The following is a 14,357-nucleotide window of genomic DNA, read 5'->3' as shown; positions in this document are numbered from 1 at the left end:
GACATGTCCCATGAGTAGTAAGAAGCACATCCAGGGCAGAAACTCAGAGCCTCATTTGATATTTAACAAAGATTTAATGAGCCCCTACAGTGTTCCAAGCACCGTGCTGGGCTCTGGGAACAAAGCAGAGAACAGAGAGAGCAGAACTGGACGGTGTCTTGGGCTCCTAGCTTAGTGTCCTCTTCTAATCTGAGAACTCTAGCCAAGGACAGTGATGTTAAATCATAATTCAATATATTTTTCATATAAAAATGTAACAGTTTTAAGGAGGTTTCTAAACAATACCTTAACCAGAGTTAAAAGGGCATTTTAATAGTATTTCTGACCGAGAGTATGGTAAGCTTTGATGAAATTAACCAAAGTATTGTAACATGACTTGGAATAAGACGATCAGAAAGTTATCTGAACGTGTGGAAACGTCATCATCTTATATAAAAGATAAGTGCACTAAAAGCACAGCAGTGGAGACTGCGCAGCGGCAGCGTTCCAACCCAAGGTACTCTGTTTTTCGAAGAACAGGTAGCACTGATTTCCAGGTAGGCTCCAGGCATCTTCAGCCACGCTTCTGCCGCGTTTCAGCCCGGCTGCCAGGGCTGTCAGTGTTCCCCATTATTCCCCCGACAGACAAGAGAGAAACAGCATGTATTCCCTTCTGCCTGTAAGAGCAGCAAGTAAAATGGCTTTGTGATGGTACGGAATGTCGACTTAATTAGCTTTTTTCTTCCAGGTAATAAGTGTTTTCTCCAAGGAATGCCCCAAATTAACAACACTGTTTGAAGAAGTGGATATATCCTTGTCTTTTCCCACTTAAGATTCATAGATGCAAAAATCACACTCAAAGATGATAAGAAATCTTCATGGTTTATTGTTTTCGAATATAACAAGATAACATATCAACCACAGTTAAAGTTAGAAACTGTTTCATCTGGCTTGTATTTTGAAATCTTTCATTGCGAGTTAGGATCCTATGTCCCCCAAACCTTAAAGATCAGGGAAATTAGAAATGCTTTCTCTTACATCAGGAGTTCTTTAGTTGAAGGTTCACAGATGTTTTCCAGGTAGGCCTGTGAATCCCATGAAATGGTATGAAAAAAACATTTTTTTGTACGTGTATTTTGTAAGTTTACGCCTTTGAAAAGATTCTCAAAGAAGTATATGAACCAAAATAGTTTGAGAACTTCTTTACTATTGAAGTTTTGAATGTTGTTATAAGGAATTTCACATAGTTTTTGGATGTTTCTTTAAACTTGGCATTTGAAACCAAAATGTATAGTCATCGAAGACATATGTTAAGAATGTAAGATGCCCAGTTTACATCATGACATTTCATTTGTACGATTTGGAGAAGCGTTTCTTGCCTCTGAAAAGCAGAAAGGACCATCCAACTATAACTCCATTTCATGTGACTCTGAGGATTTCAGTTCCTGCACAGCTGACTGGAATGACATTCTATAAAGCAGACCCTCTATTCCTGTTGTACAGTTGTAATGTCGGTTTGTGGTCCAGAACAAGAGTGAAAGATGGCTAAACCTCATCTTACCATCACATTGCTCTGGCAGTGGGACTGCTAGGCATTATTCCTGAGTCCTTGTGGGACAGCCCTGTCCCAAGTAAACAAAAACAAGGGTCTCTGCCATCTAGGTACTTACCGGCTAGTTGAGGACACAAAACATGTGCCCAATATATATGCATTTTTTTTTCCCTCCCAACAGGCTACTCTATAGACTGGAGAAAACTAGAGAATGTATACAGGATTTTACTAGAATACAAAATCCCTATGGCTAACACTGCCCTTGATTACAATATGTCTTATTAGGAATCTATGGATAATTTATAGTTGATTTATTGGTGTTGGTAATTCTCTAAAATCTGCCGGTGAAAACTCCAATAGTTTTGAAGGATAAATTCTAGGACTAAGTTTTTGAATAAACTACACAGATTTCTTTTATAGAGGTGGATTTTCCTAAATTCAGTGTGTTCAGCAAACTAAAGCAAACTAAATAATTGGCCTTTCTGCCACAGTCTTCTGTTTATAAGTAGGTGAAGAAAGTCTTCTTTCCTGTAAGATACAAAGAGAGACAAAATATTTTTTTCACAGACACAGACTTATTTATATACATAAATACGTATATATGAAACTCAGTGGAAATTGCTATTTTAAAAATATTTATCAGAACGGGTTCATTAAAACTTGATAAGGTTTGTAAAATTTATAGAGGCATCCCTTTCAAGGCCTGATGTGAGTTATGAAATCTAATTTTGTTTTCATAGCTCTGTGGTAAAATTTTATCAGTGTTATAAAAGGGGTCTTTACGAAGACTGACCGGAAATCTGAACTATCTGGCCAGGCAATAAAAACACATTCCTTAGCTGCAAAGTGTCAGACAAGCAAGGTTTACCTGAAATTGATCGATAAGTCTTCCTTTTACAGTTGAGTGCATTCACTTTACCTCATAGGATAATAGTTTTTTTTTTTTTTAATGGTTTTTCCATTAATATCACACTTCAGTGTTAGTAAGAAACAAGAAAGACATAAAAGGGAGAGAGACATGCCATCAAGAAAGAACGTTGTGATCTTAATGGCAGAGCACTTGTGGTCAGATGACGTGCTTGTGTGAGTGAAGGTTGGGACTTTTTCACTGATAGTTCTGGGTTGAATTGTGCCCCCCCCCCACCACCAAAAAAAAAAAATTCGCATGTCAAAGTCTTAACCCCCAGCATCTCAGAATGTGGTCTTATTTAGAAATAGGATCATTGCAGATGTAATTAGTTAAGATGATCCTAAGATGTAATTAGTTAACATGTAATTAGTAGGGGCTCACCCTACTCCAGTATGACTGGTGTCCTTATAAAAAGGGGAAATTTGGACACAGACAGGCAAACAGGGAGAATGACATGTGAAGATGAAGGCAGAGATCGGGTGGTGATTCTATAAGCAGAGGAACGCCAAGATTGTCTGCAAACCACTAAAAGCTGGGACAGAGGCATGGGACAGAGCCTTCCCTCACACTTTTCAGAGGGAACCCACCCTGCCAGCACCTTGATCTTGGACTTTTAGTCTCCAGAACTGTGAGACAATATATTTCGTTGTTTAAGGCCCCCAGTTTGTAGTACTTTGTTACGGCAGCCCGAGCAACTAATATACAAATGAATACGCCTACTGGGGTAAGAAGTGAGACCCCTGATGGCTTGCTATGTCCCGATGAGCTGGTGAGGGCCTCTCCCACGCACTTGACAGTGCTCCTTCCACCTTGAGTTGAGCAAAGTATAACTCACTTTGCCTAACTTAGCCATCATCAGGGAAGTCTTCCAAGCAGGAAGTGACTAAATCATAGAGTTATTCCTTGTTGAAGACCAGTGAACTCATTTTTAGAATCACCAATAACCATGCCTGAAATTTCTACAGCACTGAAAACTTATAAAGGGTTTCTAGGGTGATATAATGGAAAAAGCACAGGCTTTGAGGTTAAGTAGATCGAGGTTCAAATACCAACTCGGCCACTTATTGGCTGGTGGCTTCGGGTAAAATATTCCACCTCACAGAAGCTCAGCTTCCTCATCTGTAAAATGGAAAAGTAAAAGTAGAAAAAAATAGCTACTTCTAAAGGTGGTCATTAGATTGGAACAGACAACAACAATGTAAAAGGTCAACCTGGTGCACGGCACGTACAGACGCGCTAAGCCGTGTTAGTGCACTTCCCCATTTATGTTTCTTATTCGATCCTCATACCAAAGTACTTGTCCAACAGTGCAAGAGGGAAGACTCAATTCAGGCCTTTGATACCAAGCCCAGAAATCTTTCCCTGGGAGGAACCACCCTCAGTCCCTGGCCACTACCAAGCTGTGCCATTGCCTGCCTCTGTTGCTCTGATAAAATCCGGACTGGGTTTCTGAGGGTCAGAGTGATCTGGAAGCAGGTCCTAGTGGACACCTGGAGAAAGGCTTCACAAGGTCAACTAGAATTCCGGCTACCACTCTTGTTGCCCAGTCATACCTCACTACTGAATCAGAATCAGACTTTTAAAGTTGGCTGGGACTTCAGAAATGAAAGTCTACATTCTTCATTTTATAGAAGAGGAAGCAGGAGTTTAGATGGGCCCCCAACCAGTTAGCATCAAGTTTAATGGTCTTCTGAACCTCAGTCTAATGCTCCTTCCATTCTATTATGTCCCCAGTAGTTACGATGTCAGCTTAGAAATGAGAGAACCAGAATAGATCTAAGGATACATAAAATATTCTCAGAATAAGCCATTGCCATTGAAGAGAAATGTCTTTAGTGGAATCAAGGTCCTTCCCAGCTCTATGATGCTTAGACCAAGACAAGGTAAAGGTGGATTTCAAAATGGTGCCGCAAGTGCAATTTAAAAAGGGGTGGGGCATATCAGTGCTTTTTACCTGCTCTCTGGAGGGGGTGAAGTTTGCTCCTCTCCGGCCCCAGTGCAGAGCAGCTCCTTAAGGAGCTTGTGGCAGTTTCAGAGTAAGTGGAGCGAGTAAGGAGCAGTGACTCTTATTTGGAAATCTCCTAAATTGGCTGACTCGCATTTATATGCTGTTTCTGGCAACAGAGATCAGTCTGGGTCACCTCTACCACTGAGTAAATATGCTGAAAATTATTACTATTTCAGACAAATGTTTAACTGTTCTCAGATTATCTATGACACGAAGGGCCAAAGTCACAGCAATCTAACCTGGGAGTGAGTTTATTTTACCTTGTGATTTATGGAATGAGAATTCTGGGCGCTCTGTGGGACTAATTTAATACGAAACATTCAGATGTCTGTCTTATAATGCCATTCATCTTTCCTTAGCCTGCCTGCACCAGGGGGCATGTGGTTCAGAGAGCAGACTCTCCCTTCTCAGCCACAAATCATCACACTTGTGAAAGGGGGTGACGTGTCTTCCCTTCGAAGCCGGGCTGCCTGCAGCAGAGGCAGCGAGCGGTTCAGGATCCATCTGGGCACTGATGAGAGAAGAGGGTTTTCCACTCTATCAGGCCTCAGGAGTGTTTTGAGAGTTACAGTGAGCAAAGAAGGGATCACGATCAACATTGTTGCGATTTGATTTGGGATAAAGGAAATCTAATCAGTCTACGCTGCCTTACAAACAAGTGCAAGACTTGTTTTATGAGAAAGTCGTATAATAGTCTATGGATTGGGGTGATAAGGAATGTGTTAGCTCAGGTTGCTATAACAAAGTACCACAGGCTTACGAGCAACAGAAATGTATTTCTCATAGGTCTGGAGGCTGGCAGTCTGAGACCAGAGTGCCAGCGTGATCAGATTCTGGTGAGAGCCCTTTTTTGGGCTGCAGTCTGCTGACGTGTCATTGTATTGTCACATGGCAGAGAGCAGAGCCGAGGAAAGAAGCTCTCTTACGTCTCTTATAAGAACCAGCAGAGGAGAACGTGCGAAGGTACAGAAGTGAGAGAGAATACTCGATTTGGGGGGAACTGAGGGAGCATTTAGGATGAATGGGGTACAGATCTCTGTGATCAAAGGAGTATAAAAACTGAGACGGCAGGGCTTGAGGAGCAAAATACTCTCAAGCGAAAAATCGAAACTCCTTTGCATGACCTACGAGGCCCTCTGGAATCCTACTTTTGCCCACCACGCTCCCACCTCACCTCGCCTGTTACTCCAACATTGAGGCGTCTGCACTATCCAAGTGGCCACATACCTACTGCATTCACCTCTGCATGCCTAGCACCCAGAACAACAAGTGCCTGGCTATATTGATAGAGGAATTAGTTCCTCCAAAAACTAATTCTCTTGGTATTTTCTGTCTTCTAAGGAAAGTGTCTGTCTCCTGACCTATATGAATTTCATTTATGGGGCAAGTGAACAAGCTTGAAAATTAATTTTTTCAAAAAGCACTTGTTTAAAGTGAAATCATAGTCTGTGGAATTTCACACTCTTAGATGAGCCTGCCAGGGATGCGGGAGGCTTAAGCTTCCACATTAACTAGACTTAGAGCAAACGCAGAGCAGAGAGGCTTAGCCTCACTCCTAGCAAGATGCGCTCCTTCATTGAAGAAAGGGTCATTTTGGCAAATAAGACCCCAGTACCTGTTTCAAATCTCTTTTTCTTTGTACATATAAAAAAAAATGCATGAGAAAACTTCAGGAAGCTGGTGATTTCCCCCACTCTCAAAATAACTCTGCTCCTCAATAAATATAGCCTAGCCCTGACATTATTCTTGTGACCATTAAAATAGCAAAACTTTATCAGCACCGAAGGCAGCTTCATGAACATGGGAAGATTCAGCACCTCAGACTCACTTGTTTTGTCTCCAACATCTAGGTCCTGGCTACAGTCTCTGGGTGGTTTGTCCCAACCCAAGAATGTTTCCATTATTTCTCAAGGAAATGGTGATGAGTAAACATGAGGATGCTTAGACTCAAACCCTCACACACGTAGCCAGTGCTTCTTTGCCTTCGCAGCCCCTTAACACGAAGGTAAAATAGTCCACAGTGCTCTTGAAACTGATACTTAGAGCTTGGGCCATATCCAGCTGACAGGCACAAAATCCTTGGGTCTGTACCACTCCCCATCCCAGGGACTTCTTAAATGCTCAGTCCCTGCCCCACCTCAGGTGTACAGAATAAGATTCTCTGTGATCGAGCCTGATACTCTGTATTTTATCAAGCTCCTCAGGTGATTCTCGCACACATTAAACTCCGAGAAGCATATTAAGGAAGCGCCCTTGCTGATCCACAAATGGCTCCAGGGAGGATTGTTTATAAAATTAAAGGCGGGATTTAAAGGTCTTTAGAAGAGAAAAGCAAGGAAGACTGTGGCAAGAAAAGCCAAAAGGCAAGTTAAGAGGAGAAAGAGAGGAAGAGGCAAAAGAGTGATAGAAATGAAGAGAGACATAATGAAACCTTATACTTGGGCGGGCACTGACCTTGACGTTTCTGAGGGTGTTTTCCTCTCCCCCTTTCCTCTCCAGCACAGTCTGCAGGGTTATTTAAAGAGAGCGTGCCTTTGGGCAATTTTCTTTTAAAAAGCTGCTGGTGGTGGCACCTAGAGATTGACTGCCCAGCTGTCTCAGTTGGTCTGACAGAGCTGACATCCTTAAACATCCACATCCAGGCTAAAATCCCAATATTAATTCCCAAGTTCAAAACTTCTAGGACTGATAAGCCAAGACCTAATGCATCCAGCGGTTGCATATAAGCCAAGACCTAATGCATCCAGCGGTTGAACCGTATATCTACCCCTAAACCAACACAGGGATATTGCAGACAGTGAGTGATAGCACAACCAATTCAGAATCACCATTTTACTTGCCATATAAATATAGTTTCCCGTCTCCTTTCTTCCTCCCTCCCCCATTCCAGTTGCACCATAGGCGTAAGCACTTCCTCTCTCCTCATATATTTCTATTTGCACATATGGAGCAGGGTGACAGCCTACTGATAGTAGTTTCATATTACAGACTTGAAGAATCAGAAAATACTATAGCTGGCAGCAGGCTCCCACTAAACATCCACTGTTATGGAGTCTGTCCGTTTACTTTCACCAGCACTCACCTGAGTGGTCTTTGTTGACCCTACTCTGCAGTTGCTTCTGGCCAAGAAGCCCCAAACCAGATTACTCATGCAGAATTCTAGTTTATTGTATGGAGAAGAAAACTACTGCTCTTTCTTTCTGCTTACCTAGACTTCAGAGGGATTGAGATCCCTCAAAAGGAGGGATCTGGAGCCACCGGTTTAATAAAAAAAAATGAGGAGCACTGTTGGGACCAAATTCCATTTAACTGAGGACATTTGCATCTGATTTTTGTAGTGATCTAGAATAACACAAACCTGTGGGTTTTGATCATTCTCTTCCAAATGATGCCGGAAAAAATATGCTGCCTTGGTGAATCACAAATCTCAATGACACTCAGCACACGTGGGCTATTATTAAAGGTTAGTTCACAAATGCTGTAACAGCCACTGACCACAATTTCTGAGTCTCTCAGGAAAGAGAACAGATTTATCTTTATCTTTCATTATTGTTGTTTGCTTGTTTGTTGCTTTGTTTTCTTGACCCACAAAAAATATTTGGTTATTATTATGAACAATCAAGATAAAAAAAGGAAATTCAGGGTTATTGTTCTATGAAACTACCTCTGCATTTTGAATTACTACTAATGTGTCCTGTTTTATAAAGCTGACATAAGCACCCAAATAAAATGCTTCTTATTTACAAATGCTGTCAAGTTAATCTCAAAATGTCTGTCAAACATTCAGGCATATTGCTTTTGGTTAGCTGGCTTTGAAACATGCAACTTCACTCCAACACTTAATCAGGCAACGAAAGCTAGAAGTGGGGAAGAAACATCCAGAAAAGTCCTTCTGCTGAGAACAATCACAAATGCTGGTATGCTGTTCATTAACATCTGGATCACCTTAAGGGTGTTTGTGAACCAGCAGGAAATAAATTTCTGGAGAAAGCCATAGACATGAAGATGGTTGCTATAGTATTTAATAATAAATGGTTTCCAGTTGATAGAAAAATATTGAAATGTGACTTATACATATGAGGCTGATTCGAATTCGATAAACATGTCCCCAAAGGAAATTACTGGGTTTATTAAAAGCCCAGGAGGGCTGAACAGAATTGCAATAGTCTTCACCTTTGATGAAGGTGGAGTAACTGCTCCCCAGTCCACCTTCCAGCCAACCGAAGAAGTTCAATAATAAGGAAAGAGCAGGGCTGTTCTTAGTCCAAGTTAAAAGTGGCTATGAACTGTCAAGATACCCTGGGCGAGCCATCGTCAACAAAGTAGGTGTTGCTGCCTCGCTGGTAAAATGTGATGTGTTGATGACTGTTATATTACATCTAAAATCCCATTTACTAGTAATAGAAAAGTTCGGTTAAGAGTTTTGCCTTATGTCTCTTGGTGCTTGATATAGTGTTGTGTGTGATATTACCAATTTTCGCTTCCGGCGTATTCACATGCAACAGTGAAGACTTCACAGGAATTTGCACATTTGATCCAGGGTGAAATTATGCCATTTTCATAGCAAATCAACTTATCCTTGGCAGCAAAATGATAGGTACCTTTACACTTAGAGAAATGCCTTTGTTTTCAAGAAATTTTGAAAAAAAAAAAAAAAGCTCTGTGTTTTATGGGGATTGTGATCCACTCATTCTAAGGAGAGGCTCAGCAGGTTAAGAATCCAGTGGGCCCACTTTCCAACTGGAAGCACGATCCTTAACCCTTCTTGTTTTGACTTTCTTGTTAAAAATAAAAAAAGGAAAAGCAAAATGGGGGTCGCATGCAGTCCTTTTCTCCTTCATATCACAAAGCTGCTCTGGAATGCCTTCACATCTCTAACATCGCACGACACGTAGAGAAAATGTCTGCAAAACGGCAAATCGCTGTGGATGTAACATGTGAAATTTCACCTCAGTGTGCTCTGCTTTTAGCGGTGGTGGAGGCAGCAGGAATTTATTCATGCAGCCCTCCTGATTTGCAGACCGGGAGTCAATCCTGGGCCTTTTGCACAGATTACCAAGAGCTCCCTTCAGTAGAAATGATCTACTGCCTTCTAGCATCACATTAAAGTGGTGGATTGAGGAGTGAGCCCAGCTGAGCCATTCTGTACACACCTAGCCAGGTTGCAATTTATATTCAGACAGAGCTGTGAGTGGCTTTTAGAGGAAGAGAGAAGAAAAGAGCATTTCTCTGGAAATTTTCCACCTGCACCAGAAACCAAACTCTGATTTGTCACTGCTATTTTTTAAAAAATGACTCTTTCTTCATCACAGGAAGAAATAGACAGGTAAGTTCCTCTCTTCCTATAGGATTGAACTAAGTTTGTTAAAAATCTTCCTTGATCCTTTCATTAAAAAAAAAAAAAGAAAGAAAGAAATTATTACATGTCTTTTCCCTCAAATAATGCATATATTCTCTCCCAGAGTTTCTATATTGAGTGCACAGTCTATAACTTTTATTACTGAGCTTATGTCAGGAATTATCCAACTTCCTTCTTGTGAACAACATCTAGCTCTGCCCTATTGTCCACTGCAACCACAGGCCACACTGAGGGGAAATTGGAGATTGGAGGAGGAAAGATCGATTCATGTGGCATCAGTGGCCACTAGCTATTTCATTTTCATCCAGTAAATGTAGGATTTTAATATATAAATTTGAAAAATATGGTGGTTCAGCCAGAATAAAATGTCAGTCTGGTTCAAATTTAATGTTAGGTGGTCAAAGAGTCAATTTTATTATATATATCTTACATATATATAGTGTACATATATGTATATGTGTGTGTATATATATGTGTGTTTGTGTGTGTGTGTGTGTGTGTGTATGTTACTTGAACCCACTAAATTGCTTTTCAGTAATAACTACTAGTTTTCTTTTTTTTCTTGGAAGAAAATACCCCTAACTGTTATTTTACTGGTATTGCTTCATCTAGTTTTGTTGTCTTTCCAAAACTAGATCTGCGGCATCAAGTGCCATTCTCCACAGAATGTGAAAGTAATAACTTTCTAAAGAGACTGCATAAAATTAAAAAGGATGAATAATAATCACATCATGGCAAGCACATATATGTATATAGGCTACATCAGCAAAATACAGCACAAAATGTGATGGCTCTGCTAGGACTCGTGTGGACGCACCAGAGACTGCAGCTTCCCGGATGGAGACACCACAACGTCTGTGGCTTGAGGGCCCTGCTGCCTTCGGATTCTGGCATAATTTGCTCTGATCTCCATCAGTTGGTTTAACTCTGTTAAAAAATTATTTTGAGAGACAAATCAATGTATTTATAGAAAATAATTAAAAGTCCAGGATAACGAAACACTTGAAGTTCCCTCAGAAATCCTCGGCTTCCACCCAGGACTCTCTCATTACACACTTGACTTGCTTATCACATCAGATATGTGTGAACATTCTTTGGATTTCTACAGAAAGGCAGTTGCTAGAGAGGGCCTCCTTCCAGGCTTTTTATAAAGCCTGAATTGAAAGCTAACCTAGGAGTGGTCTAAAATTTGAACCCACTGAAAAGATGCTAAACACAGCAGTGAGAACAGTGTTCAGATCTCATGACAAATGGCATAAAGCACTCTTTCAATTTTGATGTGGGTTTGTGTGAAAAAACCATTCTAACAGCATTGATCTGTTTTGACAAAACAAATTCATTTTTCAAACACCCAGTGTGATTCTCTGATGACTAACTTCCACATGCTAAATGTTTTTACATTATAGTACATAAAATAAGTTATTACATTGTGTTTAGTTTTGAAACTCACAAGCTGTCTTATTTATAATAGTAAAGCCAGGCAGTCACAGAAAAATTATTGGTGAAATGATTAATTAATTAAATGTCCCTGAATAAGTATATACATGCTAGTAGCATTTTAAAAAATATTCTGAATATTTAGATTTCTACTAAATAATTATTTCTAATTTAATGATTTCTAATTTAATTATTTCAGAAAAAAAATAAATAAAATGGCACTTATATAGTAAAATAGTTTCTAAAGAACAGCTAAATTAAAAGTCTGCTATCCATCAAATTTTCTATAATATATGTCACTTACTGGAAAGAATTCAGACAATTGCAGAAAACCACTAACTATTTCACCATATGAAGGTAATACAGGGACCTACTTTCATGGGAAAAGAATCAAGTTTCACATCATAGTAATCCATGTGGTTACTATAGAATTGAAGATGCAGAAATGAACGTTTGTCCACACAGCTTGGTCACAGGTCCACAGAGCTAACACACAGGAAAACGGTTGCGAGAGTAATCGTTTCATTTCCAATTTTCTCTCTTCCCTTCACAGTTTTTACCAGTAACAAGCTAGCTTCCAGGAAAGCAGCTTACATTTCTCACTGCATTTTGGATATTCTTTTGGCTAGGTTGACCAAAGTGTACTTAGCTTTATTATTCAGAAAAGCCCAACGAACACGGTGAGGCCCGGAGGGTGAGGTCCAGACAACAGAAGGCCATCCCAAGAGTGTGAAAGATTAAGCATAAATAATGAAGGGACTTGGGAAGTACCTCCTACTGCACCACTGGTTTGCTTACTATTCAATTATATTATAATATTTCAAGTGTGTTTGTTCATATACTTAATCAGATTGAAAACTCTTTCTGGGAAAGAACCCTGACAGATTTCTGTTATAGGCTATGCACTCTGGGAACTGTCAGAAAGCTGTCAACTAATACTTACTGATGATAAGAACCCATCATAGGTGTCTTCTAAGTAACCACATAATGAAGGTCACCAAGAGCTGGGGCGCTGAGTACTGATGACTGATGGGGATAACAGAACACAAAGAACACAGGATTGGAGGCTCTTCCTTAATGTAGGAAGGTGCTGGAGGAATAGCTGCAGCATTCCTCCAAGAACAGTGCTGGGCATCCCCATAAATTCCCACTTTCCTACTTTTTCGTCTCCGTTCCTATAATTTTGTGCCTTCCAGTCGAAATGTGAAGATGTGGTTGCAAATTGTTTTAAAAGTTTTTGGTTTACATATCTTATATATAAAAAAGTAATAATAATTTTATGGTGACTTTTTAAACAAAATAATCTAACTTTATTATTTTAGGAATCCCAGGTAATTAATTTCTTTTTTAATTTTCTTTAAGGTGATACCAATATTCTGCAGAGTTTCCTAAAAATTTTGTCTTTGCTAATATAGGTTTACCTACAGAAAGGGCTTTAAATTCCTCAGAATAAGTAAGATAAAGGATACAAGCTGATTTAAAAACAAACATATGTTCTTTTCCACTGCTATCATTTATCAAAGAAAATTATCAAGAAATAGACAAGATGATAAAACAAATACATATTTACTTGTTACTAAAGAAATCTGCAAACTAAACTAGTTGCTGTTAATAAAACATTAAGTAAATAACTTGAAAAGTAGGAAGTCAGTGGAGCCTCACTTTCCTCTGGGTTCATGCTAAGGAAGTACCTTCAAATTAGGCCCTTTAGAATTTCTGCAAATAAGCCCCTTGGATGAGGCTCAAGGCTAACAGAAATTTGAATTCTTTCGAGCAAAGTGTCAACAGTGAGGTTCCAGCACATAAATATATAAATTTAACTTTAATAACACAGAATAGAAAAGTGCATAGGAAGTTAATTATTAAAAATCATCATGAGATATAAAATTTAGTAAGTTTTTTGAAGAAAAGGCTAAATGCTTTAATTCTTCAGAAACTTGATGGAAAATAAATTGTCACCCATACCTTTTTGGGTTATAAAACCCTGTCCCGCGGACACACAGATGACCATGTCTCGCTCTATGTCATCCCATGACTCAATCAGCTCTCCATCTGGGGTGTACAGTGTTCTGGCTGGGTGGACCATATTGAGACGAGAGGAACAGTCGTCCAGCAGCTGAAACACAAAGGGACAGACATATTGGAAGGTGGACTGTCACAACATAATGAAGCATTAAAGAATCAATTGTTAGGAAGAGGAATGGAAAGAGATGGGAAGTAGGACAAACAAAAGTTACCTAAAGTGCTTGAACGATGAGGAATATCAGTGCTGTCAGTAGACTCTCCCTTTCGGTTCTCTAGTTTGCCATGTGGGAAAAGACTTCTTGATTTTTAAGAAGTGGGTAAATATGAAAACTCTGGTTTGAAAATCTAGACTTATCAGAATAGCCTTTTTTTTTTTTAAATAATGAGACAATGCAATTCATGGAGTGCAAGACAAAAGCACTGATCTGGGGGTGAGGGGACCTGGGCTCTGGCCTCTGACCTCAGACAAGTCAAGGAACTTCCTTAATAAAGAGTTTCTTCAACTATAAAATCAAAGTTTGAGTCTAAGACCTCTATGACTCTATAATTCTATGATTAGAAAGTTCTTTTTTTAACTTGGTAAATTTAAAAACTATCTAGAAGGGCTTTATTTAATTTCTCTCAATTTTCTTTGAAATACTTATAAAAACATATGTATAGATGTAAAGTGTCAACAGTACTAAAAAGATTAGTCAACATGCTTTCAGACCCCTGAGGGCAGTTCCATTAAAGTGTGAATAAGACTTTAAGACAAAATAATGAAAGCAAGCAGGAAGAAAGTAAGAGGTTTCTACACACGTACCTGTATGACTTTCACCTATTATACAGGCCAAACATTTGTTCCCCCAAAATGTAGAAGCCAGATCTACATGAGCTCCAAATCACCATCAATACTTCATTTTTAGATCTACTTAGGAGCCTACAACTCACCACAATGCAGCCTGGCATGGGGCAAAATTGGGCCCATAATAACATCTCGCATCTGGAAAATGAATCAGTAATATGAAGCAAGACACTAGAGTGATGAGACTCAATTCACAGAGTGCAGTTTTCAGCTGCTATTTTGAGCAAGGGATGAATGAATTGA

At 39.6% G+C, this 14,357-nt stretch overlaps 1 protein-coding gene across 1 annotated transcript in view; it reads right to left on the bottom strand.

Moving 5' to 3' along the window:
• Positions 1–863: 863 nt before the first annotated feature.
• The window catches only part of LOC105293743 (doublecortin domain-containing protein 5), an 81,429-nt gene continuing 67,935 nt past the window's right edge, over positions 864–14,357 (bottom strand). Inside the window, exons 19-21 of the mRNA XM_023532091.1 lie at positions 13,211–13,361; positions 10,626–10,735; positions 864–2,059 (exon numbers count right to left, since the gene is read on the bottom strand). Coding sequence (XP_023387859.1) covers positions 1,997–2,059; positions 10,626–10,735; positions 13,211–13,361 — 324 coding nt within the window. The 3' untranslated portion in view covers positions 864–1,996. The remainder of the gene's footprint in view (positions 2,060–10,625; positions 10,736–13,210; positions 13,362–14,357) is intronic.

Source organism: Pteropus vampyrus, unplaced genomic scaffold (genome assembly GCF_000151845.1).
Source record: "Pteropus vampyrus isolate Shadow unplaced genomic scaffold, Pvam_2.0 Scaffold76, whole genome shotgun sequence".
In the NCBI taxonomy this organism is placed as follows: Eukaryota; Metazoa; Chordata; class Mammalia; order Chiroptera; family Pteropodidae; genus Pteropus; species Pteropus vampyrus.
This window is presented reverse-complemented; position numbering and strand designations above follow the sequence as displayed.